At 39.6% G+C, this 18,437-nt stretch overlaps 2 protein-coding genes across 2 annotated transcripts; both read left to right on the top strand.

Annotated features, from left to right (window-relative positions):
- The first annotated feature begins 971 nt into the window (after positions 1 to 971).
- LOC112803348 (uncharacterized) lies at positions 972 to 3,317 on the top strand. The gene is made up of 3 exons (XM_025846846.1): positions 972 to 1,520; positions 1,569 to 2,132; positions 2,199 to 3,317. Exons 1-3 carry the CDS (start codon positions 972 to 974, stop codon positions 3,315 to 3,317), a joined length of 2,232 nt encoding a protein of 743 aa, XP_025702631.1.
- Positions 3,318 to 14,490: 11,173 nt separating this feature from the next.
- On the top strand, positions 14,491 to 15,288 carry LOC140184859 (secreted RxLR effector protein 161-like). The gene is made up of 2 exons (XM_072238049.1): positions 14,491 to 14,857; positions 15,272 to 15,288. Exons 1-2 carry the CDS (start codon positions 14,491 to 14,493, stop codon positions 15,286 to 15,288), a joined length of 384 nt encoding a protein of 127 aa, XP_072094150.1.
- Positions 15,289 to 18,437: the final 3,149 nt, after the last annotated feature.

Raw genomic sequence — 18,437 nt, 5'->3', positions numbered from 1 at the left:
TAATATTTATAATTATATAGTTATAATAAGATCATTTTTTATTTTTTATTATTTTCAAATATTTTTTTATCTGGTTAAATTTTTGATTCTCTAACTCGACAAAACTTATATATATATATATGAGAAATTGGTATACAAATATCTTTTACAAAATATTTTTTATCATATATAATTTAGGGCAAAAAACGCAAATGAGCCAAGACTAGCTCAATTTTACGCAAATCCGCTAAATGAAACTTTGCTACGACAATCCACCAGATCAGATATTTATATAATTTGAATCAATAAGATTCGAATTAGCCTTACACATAATTCGAATTGATAAAATTCGAATTAGTATTCGACAATGTAAGCACGTAGTTCGAATTAAATTGTCCCGAATTATGCATGCACACTCACACGTAATTCGAATTGATTTGTCACGAATTACGCATGAAAAATCACGAGTAATTCGAATCAATATGATTCGAACTACCAAAGCATAAATCGAAGTATGTTAATTCGAATTAGTAGGTTTAGGTGAAGAAGTTCATATTTCGAAACATATAGACTCGAATTATTCACACTGGGTAATTCGAATGTAATTGATTCGAATTATATATATATGGTGCGAATGAAGTTGATTCGAATTAGTTTGGAGCCGTTTTCTATATATATGTTTGAAATCATGTTGCTGTGAACAAAGAGGTGAGATGGCTAGTGAGGATAGTTTTCTAGTGCTGGTACACCACAGAGGATCGATTAAGAGAAAAACTCGGTCTGGGGTGAAGTTCACGGATAAGGATCCTCTATGTATTATCGTGAGCCCCGCGACCAGTTACGATGGTCTCGTGAGCTCTGTGCTTGGCAAACTTGGTCTGGAAGGAGTGAAGAGAGTTAAGAAGTTTTTCTATCGCATTCCAATCACGGTGCTCCACGATACGGTGAAGTATGATTGTTTCACGATCGGGAGTGATGAGGACTTGCATGTCATGTTTCTTTCTCGTAGGCAGTTTCCGGAGGTGAGGACACCGGAGCTGTTGGCTAAGTTCGTCGACGTGGTATCTAGCTCTGCTGGGTCGAACCGGAATGCCAACACTATAGCCACGGCGGCCGGTTCGAGCTCGAGACCTGCGGTTGCTTCTTCCTCCGTTCCAGTGTATGAGGCAGCGGTCCAGCCTGCCGCCTCTCCATCGTTTGCTGTTGATCTCACCGGCAATGTTGGAGACAAGGTTGGATATGATGAACATCATCCGACTGAAGTACAGTGTCCTCCACCGGCTGGTGTTGGCGAGGGATTGTGTGATGATCCAGATGATGATGAAGTCGAGCCGGATATTATCGCTGATGAAAGCGGCGATGATGTTGGAGCGAGTGATCCGATAAGGCCTACTGGTGGTTCTAGTTCTGGCACAAATCAGTACCCACCCCATTTTTCATCTTTGGATCTGGATGCCATGAGGCAGGACGAACATCTTGGGCAGCTAGCTGGATTTGGCGCTAGAGATACCGACGGGTCTGCCGGTATGACAGAGTTCCAAGTTGGTCAATAATTCCAGGATAAAGATGAGGCGTTGTTGAGTGTCAAGACGTACAGCATCCGCCGAGGGGTACAGTACAAGGTGGTTGAGTCTGACTATCGCCGGTACGTGGAAAAGTGTTCTGAATTTGAGAATGGGTGCACATGGTTGATTAGGCTGAGCCTCCGACAGCGCAAGGGTATCTGGGAAGTCAAGCGGTACAACGGGCCGCATACCTGTCTCGCCACCTCCATCTCCAGCGACCATAGGAGCTTGGACTACCACGTGATAGCGACATTCATCATGCCAATGGTTAGGGCTGACGCATCCGTCAACATCAAGGTGCTTCTAAATGCAACGGCAGCACACTTTGACTTCAGGCCTACATACCGGAGGGTGTGGATGGCGAAGCAGAAGGCGGTAGCAATCATCTACGGGGACTGGGATGAGTCGTACAACGAGCTCCCTCAGTGGGTCTTAGGAGTTCAGTTAACTATGGCTGGCACTGTAGCAGTCCTCAAGACCTGCCCTGTTCGAGTTGGTGGACAGGTGGATGAGTCTCAAGCTTATTTTCATAGGATGTTCTGGACTTTTCCCCCTCGTATCGAAGCATTTCGTCATTGCAAGCCGTTGGTGAGTATTGACGGCACCCATCTATATGGCAAGTATGGGGGAACGTTGCTTGTGGCGATTGCACAGGACGGGAATTCCAACATACTCCCTGTGGCATTCGCACTAGTTGAGGGTGAGAATGCTGAGTCATGGTCCTTCTTTCTCTCCCACCTCCGTCAGCACGTGACACCTCAGCCAGGTCTGTTAGTTATTTCAGATAGGCATAACGGCATCAAGGCAGCACTTGAGGCACCTGATGGGGGATGGCTACCTCCGTCTGTATACCGGACATTCTGTATTCGACACGTTGCAGCGAATTTCGCCCTCACCTTCAAGGGCAAAGATGCCCGGAGGCTTCTTGTGAACGCCGCATATGCGAAGACCGAGGTGGAGTTTGACTACTGGTTCAACATCCTGCGTTCTGAGAATCCGGCAATGTGTGACTGGGCGAACCGAATTGAGTACTCGTTGTGGACACAGTACTGTGATGAGGGTCGGAGATTCGGGCACATGACGACCAATATTTCGGAGTGTGTCAATTCAATCCTGAAGGGGGTAAGAAACCTCCCTGTTTGCTCGCTGGTGAAGGCCACATACGGAAGGCTGGCTGAGCTATTTGTCCGTAAGGGTAGGGAGGCCGAGGCTCAAATGGGTACTGGACAACAATTCAGTCAATACCTAGTAAAGTGTATCGAGGCCAACCTGAAGACAGCCAGGTGCTTCACGGTGACTGTTTATGACAGGGATAACTCGGAGTACACCGTGGCTGAGACGACTCCGACAGGTTCATTCTCACTTGGTACATACAGGGTCTCATTAGGGTTCAAGACTTGTGATTGTGGATACTTCCAAGCACTTTATTTTGCGTGTCCTCACGCACTAGCCTGCTGTGCTTATTCACGTCTTACATGGCAGCTTTACGTCCACCAGGTCTATCGCTTTAGTTCCATTTTCGGTGTCTATCAGATGGGATTTACACCTCCCATTCCAGAGGGTTTCTGGCCACCATATGCCGGGCCTACCGTTATACCGGATCCGAACATGAGGCGTGCGAGGGAGGGTCGTCCAAGGTCCACACGCATTCGCACCAACATGGATAATGCAGATCCGAACCGGCCAAAGAGATGTGGCCTCTGCAGGCAGCCAGGACACACCCGTCGTAGTTGTCCACAAGCCGCAGGACCCAGCGGGAATGCTTGGAATTAATAGGAGATTTGGTTTGTCTGTTTTTATTTCTTACTATATCAGCAGATGCATTTTATTTCAGTTAGCAACCATTGTTCTACGTGGAACTAAGTTGTATTCTATAAGTGTTGAAACTTGTAATTCATACCACATATGTATGTTGAATGTTTTTCTAATTTTGGAATTTAGTGACTAAAACAAACTACACTATCTGATGGGATGACTGATAATATGTAACATAACATCAAAGTACATAACATAACATCAAAGTACGTAACATCAAAGTACATAACATAACATAACATCAAAGTACATAACATAACATCAAAGTACATAACATAACACTGATAACCAACAAAGAAGGTACATAATATAAACATAATAACACGACATACACCACTATCCATAAATCATCTAAATAGGTGCGACCCCGTGCCACATCGGCGTGGCACCCGTGTCCTGTAACCCCTATGTATAAGTGGCTCCTCATCCTCAATCGAGTCATCGCTGTCATCTGGAACTACGTCTGTTGGGGTCATGGGCGGAACATGCACGGGTCTGGATGATGACGGGTCGGCAACTGAATGTGACCCCATAGTCTGGGCCGATGCAGGTGTCCCACCAAGGGCAAAGGTATGCACAGGAGGCACCGTGGGTGGCTCGTTCAGACCTACACCTAGCGGTGCCTGTGGCCCTGACGTGTGAACCCGTCCTGGTGCAGCCTCATCCTCCTGCATGATGGTCCTGATATCCTCAAGGAAATGTGGTCCACCGAACTCGGCAACAACGCCATCGCTAGTAAGGAAGTCTAGAAACATGGAGCCCGGACTCACCCATGGAGTACTCTCTTGAAGGGTCTGATCGTCACCGGGAACAACGACAAAATAATCTCCAAGAGAACCACCAACACCCCCAGCGTCAGCGTGGCTCGTGGGATCCCCCATACCAGAACCATACCAGAACCCTGATGGGGCCTATCAACCCCCGCCGCATCACCCCCTCCAACTGCATCCCCCCCAGGCTGATGGGTAGCCTCTCTAGGCGCAGCCCCTCTCCTCCTGCCTCCACGACCACGTCGTCTCCCACCACCCTTGACTGCGTCGTCGACGTCATCCATAGCTTGCTCCAACCAATCTACCTCACGCTGGCTACGACGTGTTCCGACTCGAGCTCTCCTCTCAATACGACGTCTGTCAGGAACATCATCGACTCGATCCATCTCTGGAACTCGGCCTGCACCCCTCTGTGTAGCCTCCTCCGAAATAGGAATACCTCTCGGATCCCCCAAGAGCATCTCCGGTGAAAGGAACCTCTTTCCGTGCTGATGCCACCATGTCAGGAACTCATGGGAGGTGCCGGGATCGGGCACGATGTCGAACTGTAAAATGTGGTCTGCACGCTCCTGCCAGTGAAGATGCCAGTCAAGTAAGTGCGACGGGAACCAACGGTCACCTCCTCTCCCGTCCTTCGACATCAAGAAGTCGATGTTCAGGGCGGGTCGCGGTGGGGGCTGAACGCCACCAAACTGCGGTAACACTCTATCAACCTGATGCCACTCGACAACCGCAAAGTAAATCAGGGACGTCACACACTGCCATAACATCATATGCCGAGGCTCCAGGACCTCCGGATGGACAACCTGGATGACGTCGAGTGCGCTATAGGGCATCCATATGAACTGTAAAAAAACCAAATAAACGCAATTTTATACTTCTGACAGAAAATATAAACTGAAAGAACAGGTGGATATATATATCGGCTCAGCGTACTTACATCCCGAGGCTGTAACAAGTCGATCTTCAGGCGAGCCATCTGTACGCGGGGTCCCTTGTTGCTAATTCCAGGATTGTAACCAGACCATCTGCATAAGAAGTTAAACATTTTAACGCATTAATGAGTCACTGTACAATGCATGAAGCTGCTAGCATAATCGAAAATATATACAACAGGCATACATAATACAAAACAATATCGGTACCTCGAGGCAAGAGGCCAGCTAAACGCATCATACCCAGTAGGCCTAAAAGTAGGAAACCTCCAGAAGATCCAAGACTGCAGTAACTGTAAAGGCCCAGCTAACTTCACGACATGTCTATTGGCGACCCGGCACATGCACCGGTACAACCATGCTAGGGCCGCCGACCCCCAACTGTAGCCATCCATCTCCTCAAGCCGAGCAACATAGGGTAGCCATCTGATGTGGATACGGTTGCCGGACTTGTCGGCAAACAGCTGCGTGCCCAATAACATCATGATATAGGCACGGGCAAAGCGCTTAACTGTCTCCTCATCAGCCCCGTCGGGACACTCTCCAAATGTCTCCTGGAACCAGGTGTAGTTCACTGCGAATTTCTGAACTAGGTTCTCGGGAGGTAAAACACCGAGCAACTCATGGAATCACTGCCAAGCTGGCCTCCCACCCTCAATGTAAAAGTGGAAGTCTATCAGGCAACCACTGACGTAATGTCCGTCCACTGGCAACCCCAGCTGGTATGCGACGTCCTAAAGCGTGATGGTGCACTCTCCGAAAGGCATGTGGAAGGTGTGCGTCTCAGGCCGCCACCTCTCGACGAATGCGCTAACTAGGGGCTCGTCTAGTCGAAACCATCTGTCGTTCACTCTCGCAAGAAGGTACAATCCGGCCATCTGCAAGTACGGAACGTACCTCTCATCAAGACGCATCCCCTGCTGCCGCCTAACGCTGGATATGCAACGCCGAGGCTGGGCAGTAGATAAACCGCATAATTAGAACAGATGCACAAAGCACTAGCATATACAATTTACTTCATAAAGAACTAAAAAATAAATCGTACAACGCAACATATAGTAAACCAACGTTCAACATTGTATAAACAAACAATGAACGTAAACCACGTGCAAAAACCATAAACAATTACAACAATCACTAACAAGTAAAACCGTTAACGAAAACCGCTAACAGAGACCTCTGTCATAAACCACTAACCAAAACCACAAATCGTCACTAAAACCACTCTCCAATCCCATTAAAAAAACCGCTAACAAGAACCAATAGCAAAAATCGCTAACCGAAACCACTGGCCTGAACCACTATCCTAAACCGCTAATGCTCACATAAACCGCTATAAAAAACCATTAACAAAAACCATTTGCCTACACCACTATCCTAAACCGCTAACACTAACATAAACCGCTATAAAAAACCGTTAACAAAAACCACTTGCCTAAACCACTATCCTCAACCACTATCCTAAACCACTATCCTAAACCACTAACAATAACATAAACCATTATCAAAAACCATTAACAAATACCACTATCACTAAACTACTATCATAACACATGGACAAATAGTACTATCATAAACCGCTGTCATCAACCACTACCATAAACCACTAACAAAAAATACTATCAACAGCGCAACATCATAAACCACTAACCTCGTCATTGATCACCCCGGCGATATGAGCAACTCCATCCAAACGATAAAGCCTCCCAGGATCGTCCCCCGTCGCCTGAATATGCTGCTCCGGTCTTACTTGGACCGAATGTTGGTCGTTTTCTCTAGGATTTGGTGGGGTATGGGAATGAGAAAGTGATTCGAATGAACTTGGTTCGAACTCCTTATATAGCCGAACTCCTTATAATTCGAATCAAGTAGATTCGAATTACTTTGTTTCACCAACTTCAACTAATTCGAATCAATTTGATTCAAACCCCACTCGAGTGCAATCCTCCCACTAATTCGAATTTATTTAATTCGAACTACACAATCCTAATTCGAACTGAGTCGTCTTGAATTACTAAGAAAATTTGCAGCATAATTCGTACCTTATTGACTCGAATTACGTTGCTATATATCATCAAAGTAATTCGTCTCCAGTCAATTCGAATTACTTGCAAACTTAATTCGAATTCTATTGATTCGAATTATATAAAATTTGCTTCTGGTGGATTGAGGTATCATATTTTGATTTGGCTGATTTCGGTTATAATGAGCTCCCCTAAGCTCATTTGGGTTTTTTGCCCTATAATTTATTAAAAATATATTTTGTTAAATCCAAGAATAAAATATATAACTTTTTTAATTTTGTAAAAAATTTAATATGTTATTTTTTTAATGTTATTATATTATTATAATTATTTAATATATTAAATAAGCTAAATTTAAATTTGGGTAAACTCAATTTATTCATATATATATATATATATATATATATATATATATATATATATATATATATATATATAAAAGAGACAAATTATAAGAAAAGTTCTGTGATACCTACCGCAATAGTCATCATCTCATGCGGACTGTATGTGTTGCTGTTGAAATGCGACACGTGGTTGTGAATATGCGGTCACAGTAAAGGAGCGTCTCCGTGATTTTGTTATTCGTTTGTGTTAAATTTGTTAATTAGAATAAATAAAATATTTAGATTAGGTAATAGTTTGGGCAGGATTGAGTGTTTGTGTTACTGGGCCATAGGCTTTGGGCTCTAGTAGTTAGATTTTTGGCATTTTGAGTTTTAATGCCAATTTAGTCTAATAACTTTGGCACAAAAATAATGAAAATGACTCTCTTGTCCAAAGGTCAAAGTAGCTCTTATGTATGTGGACTTAGTTGAAACCATAAATGACCCATGTTGCTAAATATGCTAAACCCCAACGTCTTAACCAATTACCCTAAGTATATACTCTCATTGAAATCATATACCTCATTCTAATGCATACTGCATAGTTTATTATGCACGTATATCACGGTATATGTTATTTGTTGAGTTAAGAAATTAACTAATATAATTGATGATGACAAACATTAGATTATTGAGTTAATTACCAAATAGTTTTGATTATTTTAGTTTAGTGATGCAGGCCAAAATTGATATACAAAGCAGCAGCCCAAATTGAATGGAAAATATAAACAAGGCTAGTAGGCTACAAAAACAACAACAGCCCAAAGAAATCAAAGAAATGAAGTTAGATGGGCCAAGAAAATCAAACGGGTTACATGAATCAAAACCAATCCAACCCGTATCCATCACTCCAAGTTGATCCCTCTCATTTGCTTTCACCAAAAGCAACGTTCACTTTTCATCTTGGTCAGAAATCAGAAAGAGAGAGAGAATGCTTAGTCCCTAAGTTGTTCACCAAAGAAGCAAGAAAGAGAAGGTTAAACAAGAAAGGGTGAAGTCTAATCATCCACATCAATCTGTATCAAGAAGAGGTCAGAAGCTAAAAGTGATTTTATTTCCTTCTACATGCATCTCATTTTCTTCTCTTCATCTTCAACTCTCTGCCAATCCATCTTGGGATACATGAAAAAGTTGATTTCTGTTCTACACTGCTGTGTATCTACGGTTAAAATTATTTCTTAGAGACCAAGTAGTTTTTCAATGGCCAAGATCTGGATTTACTATTGAAGATATCTGTTTCTATTGATATGTGGCTTTCGGTCAACAAGAGAAGATCAGAACCAAAGTTTCTATTTTGAGGATTAATGGAAAAAAGTGAGATGGTGGGTTGGTGAAGCTCAAAGCTCGAGAGTTGACCTAGGAGACAGCAACTCAGCAACATGCAAGGAGATACAAAAGAAGAGCTTTGATCATTCAGAAGCCAAGGAGATATAACCAGTGTTCTTGAGGTATATGTTCTGAGAAGAGTTCTCTGAAGAAGTTCATCTACTTAGACAGTACTTCCTAGTCAAAGGAGAATTACGCCAAAATGAAGAACTGAATCAGAGGCTAGCAAATCTGGTTTATCACATAGCAAAGAGGCTGTTGAAGAGTTAATCTCCTTTATGTTTTGTAGATTGTAATTTTCTTTTTAATTTTTATCTTTTCATAATTTCTTGAGTGAAAAGACATAATGAGTGAGCTCAAGTAAAAGCCAATGAGTGAAAAGAGGCTGAGTGATACACTTGAGAGAAAGCCTAGAGTTATTTCAGATTTCTTTAGGTTAAGTCTGTGTCTTGTATCTTGTACATGTGAGGTACTCCTTTCTTAGTTGGGTGAGCACTAAAGTGACCAAGCCAAGTTAGGTTAGAACTTGAGAGTAAAAGGATTGAGTTAACCCTGTGGAATTGGTGTATGTAATACTTTAACTATAGTAAAAATTTCACCACTGTTGTGGTGGAGACTGGATGTAGGTTGCATTGTACAAGGCAACTAAATCAGGATACATGATGGTGTCAGCTTCTCACTTCCCTGCTTTGTTCTGTTTTCTGATATTCATAAGATAAAAATAAATTGTCTCATAAATTTTTCGCTGCTGAGTTCAACCAGAATCAAAATTGAAAGTTTGTTTTAAAGGGTTATTTCAGTAACATAAAAGAAGGTCATAAATTCAATCCCCCCTTCTCTAAGCCTTTTACAACCTTCAGTTGGTAGCAGGAGCTAAGGTCTCAAGAATCAAGCTTCACCGCTTGGAGCAAAGATCCAATGGCGAACAACTTGGGCACAACCATAGTTGCCTACACTCTAATTGAAGGCCAGTCAAACAACAAGCCTCCTTTCTTCAACGGGGAGAACTATGCCTACTGGAAAGAGAGGATAAGAATCTTCATCCAATTCATTGACTACAACATATGGAAGATTGTTGTGAGTGGTCCCAAGATTCCAACAAAAACAAGTGCTGATGGAGTGGTGACTCCAAAAGAAGATGCTGAACGGAATGAAGATGACAAGAAGAAGATGGAGCTAAATGCTAAAGCCATCAACCTTCTTCACTGTGTTATCAGCTTTGAAGAGTACCGAAAGGTGTCTAAATGCAAGACAGCCAAAGAAATCTGGAAAAAACTCCAGGTTACACACTAAGGCACTAAACAGGTCAAAGAAACGAGGATTGATATGCTGCGAAAATAGTACGAGATGTTTAATATGAAGGATGAAAAAAGCATTGATGAAGTGTTTGAGAGATTCTCAATTATAATCAACAACCTTGATGCTATGTGTACAAACTATTCAAAACAAACCCTAGTGAGAAAACTCCTTAGAAGCTCACAAAAGAATAGGAAACCACTGCCACTGTCCTAGTCGAGAGCAATAACCTAAGCCCTATAACCTATGATGAGCTGAAAGGAAAACTCCTTCTCTATGAACCACACACACAAACTCGAACTCAAAGAAAAAGGGAATAGCCCTTAAGTCAAAAATAGAATCAAAAGAGAGTGAGTCTAGTGATGATATTTCAGATGACGAGCTTATGTTTTTTCTTAGGAGATTTAGAAGGATGATGAAGAACAAGGACAAGTATAAGGGTTCAAGCTCAAAGGAACATAAGATGGACTTGAGCAAGGTGACTTGTCATCATTGCAAGGAGGCTGGACATTTCAAGCTAAACTGTCTGAAGCTCAAGAAGGAGGACAAAGGGAAGAAATAAAAGAAGAGAGTGCTCATGGCAGCTTGGGAAGATCTTGAGAACGACTCAAATGAGGAAGAAGATTCTGAAGGTGAAGATAAAATCTGTTTCATGGCTGGAAATAATCATCTTGATGGGGGTAAATTACTATGATTTGTCTATAGATGATTTACATGCAATAATTGATGGTCTTACACTGAACACCTCAAAACTGTTGGATAAGTACAATAAATGCAGATCTGAAAAAAATGTATTAAAAGCTGAAAATGATTTTTTTAGAGAAAAGGTGAAGGAAACTAAATGTGCTTTGGATATTATTGAAAAAAACAAATTTCTAAAATCTGAACTTGAAAAATTAAAAGGAAAGCACATTGTGGATCCTTCTCATGAACTTATTACTGAAAATGAGAGACTAAATGAAATGGTTAAGAGGCTAAATGGTGACTTAGCGAAATTTGCTCAAACTTCTAGTAACTTGGACAAATTACTTGCAAGTCAAAGACCATTATTTGAAAAATCTGGTTTATGTTACGTAACCAAGAAAAATGCAATTTTTAATGATTTCTCTATGAAATTTGTGGCTTCTTCATCAAATACAAAATCTACATCTAACAAATCTGGTATTGGATATATTTCCACACTTGAGGAGAAATTTGATGAAGTTTACACAAGTGAAACTGAGCCACTATCAAGGACCGAACCTACATCAAATAGGCCAGGTTTGGATACAACTACCATTTTACAACAAAACCTCATATTCAAAGAATCCTAAAGTTTCAAAAATTATGGTGGAAATACTTTTGCAAAGAGGAATAATTATAACAAAAATCAGTTTGTCAAAAGAGCACTTCTTCCAAAAACCAGAGAATTTCAGTCCTTTAATCATTTCCAGCATAATAAATCATCTCAGTTTCAGAAATATGCATCAGAAAATTATTGTTTTAATTGTAAGAAATTTAGTCACTCATAGTCCCAATGCTTCATTGAAAAAAGAATTGTAGGAAACCAAATTTACAATGTTGTGTGTGATTTTAATGCACTTAGGCAACCAAGATGGATTAACTTCAAAGGATCCAAATTAATTTGGATACCTAAGGTTACTTGAAGTTTTTCATGCAGATTTGCCTAGCATCCAAGAACAAAAAGGATATGTGGTACTTGGATAGTGGATGCTCAAGGCACATGACTGGAAGGTCAACTTACTTCATCAAACTAAACAAGTATGATGGATGTTTTGTGACCTTTAGAGATGATGGAAAAGGTAAAATAGTTACTGTTGGAAAAGTAGGTAATAATCACTCAACTTTCATTGATGACGTCTTTTTGGTAAGTGGTTTGAAGCACAATCTTTTGAGTATAAGTCAGCTGTGTAACTTAGGATATTTAGTGACTTTCAAAAGACTTGAATGCTGTGTTGTAAATGAAAAGACCAATGAAGTGCTTTTTGTTGCCAAGCGTTGTAATAATGTGTATGGACTTACCCTTGATGAACTAAAGGATCAAAATGTAGCTTGTTTTCATTCTAAAGAATCTGAAAAGTGGCTATGCATAAGAGATTGGGCCATGCAAGTATGTTTCAAATAAATAAACTTGTAAAGAAAGGGTTAGTAAGTGGTCTTTCTTTGATAAGGTTTGACAAAGACATCACTTGTAATATTTGCCAAATGGAAAAACAAACAAAAAGTTCATTTAAACCAAAGGAAGACATCTCTACTAAAAGATCACTTGAATTGCTACACATTGATTTATTTGGTCCAAGAAGAACTCAAAGCCTAGGTGGTAAACATTATGGTTTAGTGATTGTGGATGACTATTCTAGGTTTGGTTGGGTTTTATTTCTTGCACACAAAAATGAAGCCTTTTCGGCCTTTGAAATTTTTTGCAAAAAAATTAAAAATGAAAAGGATTTAAAGATCTCTTCTATAAGAAGTGATCATGGAACCGAATTTGAAAATCACTTATTTGAATCCTTTTGTTAGGAATTTGGAATATCTCACAACTTCTCTTGTCCTAGGACACCACAACAAAATGGTGTTGTAGAAAGAAGAAATAGAAGCATTCAAAAAATGACAAGAGCTATACTTTGTGAAAGCAATGTTCCAAAATTCCTTTGGGCTAAAGCGGTTAACACAACTTGCCACATTTTGAATAGAACTATCACAAGGAAATTTTTAAGAAAACCCTTTATGAACTTTGGAAAGGTTACCCACTAAACTTGGACTACTTGCAAATCTTTGGATGTAAATGTTTTGTTCTAAATAACAAAGACAATTTGAGAAAATTTGATTCAAAGGCATATGAGTGTTTATTTATAGGATATTCCACAACTAGCAAAGCATACAGAGTCTATGATCAAGATGCTAGGATTATGAGGAGTCCATACATGTTACATTTTGTGATACTAACTTAGTGCAAAGTGTTTTGGAAGACTGTGATGCAGGGAATCAAGCTCAAAAGGATGATGAAACTGCACAAAATCATGAAAATGAAAATTCTGGATAAGCTGAACCAGAAACTGCAGTGGCTGAAAATTTAAGAGACAATTCTATTTTGTCTCATGAATCTAAAGGAGATCCTGAAACCAGTAGTACACAGAATCCCTTAGTAACTGAATCTGCCTCCAAGTCCACCAGACTTCGTGAATGGAGATTCTTGAAGAATTATCCTGAGGAATTTGTCATTGGGGACGTCTCTCATGGAGTTAAAACTCGGTCTTCAACTAAGAAGGCAAATGAAGAAACAAACATTGCCCTTCTCTCTCAAATGGAGCCTCAGAATGTCAAAGAAACTCTTAATGACCCTTCTTGGGTAAAGGCAATAGAAGATGAGCTTCTTGAATTTGAGAAGAACCAAGTTTGGATATTGGTTCCAAGGCCGAATGGAAAGAAAGTGACCGGCACCAAGTGAATTTTTCGAAACAAGCTAGGAGAGGATGGTAGCATTGCAAGAAACAAGGCAAGGCTAGTGGCACAAGGATATGACCAAGAAGAAGGAATAGACTTTGATTAATCCTTTTCCCCTGTTGCCCGAACGGAAGCCATAAGACTCCTCTTAGCTTATGCTGCGTTGTGGTTTTAAATTATAGGATTCCAAGTACCTGGATCAATCGAAAGTTCGATTCTATCTGAACTGCTCATTTTCAAATGATATCCACAGTGTTCACAAATCTTCATTTTTGATTTAAAAAATATACGAAAAAAAAGAACCCTTTTTTTGTAATTCCTATGATGCAATTGGAGCTTATCGACAAAAAAAAAATAAATTTCGATAGTCCTTTGTGGTTCCGCTGGCGGCTAGATCACAAAGTATGGAAAGGTGTCTATAACCTCCCCCCCAGGACCTACCCCCCAACCTAGAGTTGCTAGATGGGGAAGTAAAATTACAAATGGATGTGAAATGTGCATTCTTAAATGGTGTGATAGATAGGAAAGTGTATGTGGAGCAGCCACCAGGTTTTGAAAATAAAGAATTTTTCAACCATGTTTTCAAAATATCAAAAGCTCTCTATAGTTTGAGACAAGCTCCTAGAGCTTGGTATGAGAGACTTAGCACTTTTCTTTTGAAAAATGGTTTTCAAAGAGGCACCACAGACACTACCCTCTTTATCAAAAATTCTAATGATTCTTTTATTCTAGTCCAAATATATGTTTATGACATCATGTTTGGATCAGCCAATAAATCTCTTTGTACTGAATTTGGAAAACTTATGGCAAGTGAATTTGACATGAGTATGATGAGTGAACTTAATTTTTTTGTTGGGCTACAAATTAAACAAACTGAAAATGATATTTTTATTCATCAAGAGAAGTATGCCAAGGAACTAGTTAAGAAATTTGGTATGAAAAATGCCAAACTCATGGGAATTCCCATGCACTCTAATTCAGAATTAGACGAGGGAGAAACTGAGAAAGATGTAGATGAGACTAGGTATAGAAGAATGATTGGTTCCACTATGTACTTAACTTTCTCTAGACCCGATACTGTGCAAAGTGCTGGAATGTGTTCAAGATTCCAATCTAAACCAAAAGAGTCTCACCTTTCTGCAGTTAAGAGAATCATTGGATATATTCATGGCACATTTAATTTTGGTCTTTGGTATCCTAAGATTGATAATTTATCTGTAGTTGGTTATCGTGATGCAGAATTTACCGGTGATAGAGTTGATAAAAGGAGCACATCAGGCTTATGTTGTTTTCTTGAAAAGTCCTTGAATGTTTGGTCAAGTAAGAAGCAGCCAACAGTGGCTTTATCCACTGCTGAGGCTGAGTATATAGTTGCATCTTCTTGTTGTTCTCAGCTTATGTAGTTAAAAACACAGCTTGCTGACTACAATTAAATGCTGAAAATATTCCCTTGTTGTGTGATAATATGAGTGCCATTAATATTTCAAAAAATCCAGTTTTGCATTCTAGGACTAAGCATATTGAATTGAAATTTCACTCAATAAGAGAACATGTTCAAAAGGGGGATATTAGTATTCAATTTGTTAAATCAGAGGAGCAATTAGCAGGCATTTTCACAAAATCACTAGCTGAGGACAGATTCTACATGCTTAGGACTAGTCTAGGGATTTTGAGCTATGAATCTTTGTTTGAAAGTTGCTGATGTATTTGTTGAAGTTTTTGTCTCATAAACAGGTATGAGACAATTCTGAGCATATGAAGAACACCCTTCAATCAGTGTTCTCAGGTCTTGTTACTAGTGCAGAGTTATCTGGGCTAACCTCAAAATAAGATCATGGGTGGACCAACGTGTTTCATTAATCCAAACCACCTCTGGGCCCATTATGAATGCTACATAATTTTTGTTTGTTTTTGTTGGCTTGTGTGTTTTAGTTTATTTTTTGTTTTGTTTTGTCATTAAGTCCAAAAAGATTTCATTTCTTTATTTAAATTAGTTTCCTGTTTTATTTTCAAATAAAATAAAATCTTTTTTTTATGATGTCAAGTCTCTTCAAGTCAAATCAGAGGTGATGCAGTTGCATAGTTTGAGAAACTTTCTTTTGGATACGGTTACCAATATTTCTTCTTTCCCTCCATTAACTCCTCAAACCCTTCGGTTTCCTCCACTACCTTTACAGCATCTCTTCCTTCAAAAACTTGAAACCAACAAATGAGGAAGAAAACCATTTCACAAAAGCCTCCTCATGAAAAGGTTCTCAAACTTCCATCAAAACCGAGGCCTCTACTCATTCAAGAGACTAGACCTTGACTCCTTCACCTTCTCCTCCTACCTCTCCTCCTCACACTGACCTATGGCGCGGACCAAGACTACACCAAGATATCCTGCCTCTGCCAAGCCAACACTACCACCAAAGGAACCTCCTTCAAAACCCAGTTCTTCGAAACCAAGCTCATCCAAAGGCAAACGCCTTACAGCTGAAGAACTAGTTCCTGAGTCAACTCAGCCTAAACCTAGGTCGGTTCCCTTGCGTTCTCAAAGAGGTAAACCTCGTCTCCCTCTAAAATCTGTTAGAGAACCAGACATTGATCCTTTTGCTCATAAATCTCATTTCATGACATCTCACTCCGATATAATCCTTATAGATTTAGGTCTGCCATGAACAATGATTTTTATGAAGGAGTTATTAAGTACCGTACCATGTGTCCCTCTTTTCTTGCTGATTTGCCAAACTTGAAAAAGAAAGGTTTTCCATATATTGAAAATTTGGAATTTTTTTACTAGAATCACCTTTTTGACATCAAAAAACCTATTTATCCTATGTTGGTCAAAGAGTTTTATGCTAACATGACATATCATGAGGGCAGTGTTCATTCGTATGTTAAGGGTAGAGTCATGGTTTTAAATAATGAGACCATCAGTGATTTACTGAAATACACTGATGTTGGGGTTTGTGCTTATTCCTCTATTAAGTGAGATGAGGGAGTTGGTATTTCCTTCAATGATGCTTTGGCTCATATTTATGAACATATTTCCTTGATTGATGGCATAACACCCACTCACAAAGTCCTAGAATATGAACATACTCAGTTGCACCGAATTGTGAACCACATCATACTTTCTCAAAGTGACTCTTATCAAAGGGTATCTTATACTAACACTTGTTTTGTATGCCCTGCTCACTAAAAGAGAAATTTCCTTTACTTATTTGATGGTTAGATACATGTTTGACTCTGTTAGAAGTGTGAAAGACAAAGCACTTCCTTATGGCATGTTTCTAACTTGTATATTTGAGCATTTTGGTGTTGACTTGTCCAATGAGATTTATGAAAATAGACATTCATATCTAAAGGGAGGTAGTGCAGTGAAACAGCAAAAAGGACCTACTCAATCTGAGAAAGTGGTTCTAGATGATGAAGATGATGAGTTCATTCCTGAGGAATCTCCTCCTTCTTCCACCGAGGGTACTTCCATCTCCACTAGACAAAAATCTGCTCTGCTTAATGTTGTCAAAGACGTAGTGCAGGAGTTTGTCTCCCAATCTAATCACATGATTTCCATGAGTAAGGAACAAAGGAAGCTAGCAAGCAAGCATGAGAATTTTCTCCAGAAATCAAAGGATAGAGTGGCAGTATTTATAAAGTTCATTGATAATCTTCAACAAGATGAAGATCCTGCCACTGATGCTGAAGAGGAAGCTGATTCGGAGGGAAAAGATTCAGATGCCTAGATTTGTCTCATGAATCTACTGTTGACTGCTCACTTTTGTCTCATGAATCTTGTTTCTTTTGTTACTTTTGAACTACTTGTTATTTCGGATGACTGTGATACCTTAACAACTTCTGCATTTACTTTAAAATTAATCTGGTGTTTTTAGACTGTGCATTAACACTTTCTTGTAGGTTTTAAGGTGTGGATTTTACTTAATGATGACTATGCTCCACCCTTGATGACAAAAGGAAGAGTAATAGCATGAGCAGTGAATATTTCTTTTTGAATTTAATTGCTGGTGCTGATTTTTTGTGATGTTTGATTGCTGGTGCCACAATGGTTTGGCATGAAAACTTGATTTGCAAATTGTTGCTACTACTGTGAATTTGTGTCATGAAAATTGGAACTTGCTGGATATAATATGTTGCTGGTTTACCATTGATTAAACTTGATGCTTAGTTTTTGCTGCTGATATGATATGTTCAGTATTGGGCTGGATTTGTGGTGTTGATTGTTCAAATTCCCTTGGTCAACATGAATTTGTGTAGCTCTTTATTGTGCTCTCTATAAGTAAATACAAACAGGAAAGAAGAGAATAGCGTAAATTTAGGGGGAGCTAAATTTGAAAAAGAAATGGGGAGCAACAATAAAGCAAGTAACATAAATCAAAGGGAAGCTTCTTAACTTTACTAAAATTCAAATTCCTTTTGGTTAATGTTTTAAAGTATGTTTGTCATCAAGGGAGAGATTGTTGAGTTAAGAAATTAACTAACATAATTGATGATGACAAACATTAGATTATTGGGTTAATTACCAAATTAGTTTTGATTATTTTGGTTTAGTGATGTAGGCCGAAATTGATATACAAAGCAGCAGCCAAATTGAATGGAAAATATAAACAAGGCTAGTAGGCTACTGATGAGCGGATATTTTATACGCTTTTTGGGGGTAATCTCATGTAGATTTTAGTATGTTTTAGTTAGTTTTTAGTATAATTTTATTAGTTTTAGGCAAAATTCATATTTCTAGACTTTATTATGAGTTTGTGTGTTTTTCTGTAATTTCAGATATTTTCTGGCTGAAATTGAGGGAGCTGAGCAAAAATCTGATTTAGGCTGAAAAGGACTACTGATGCTGTTGGATTCTGACCTCCCTGCACTCGGAATAGATTTTTTGGAGCTACAGGAGTCC

This window comes from Arachis hypogaea, chromosome 5, assembly GCF_003086295.3.
Source record: "Arachis hypogaea cultivar Tifrunner chromosome 5, arahy.Tifrunner.gnm2.J5K5, whole genome shotgun sequence".
Taxonomy (NCBI): Eukaryota; Viridiplantae; Streptophyta; class Magnoliopsida; order Fabales; family Fabaceae; genus Arachis; species Arachis hypogaea.
This window is presented reverse-complemented; position numbering and strand designations above follow the sequence as displayed.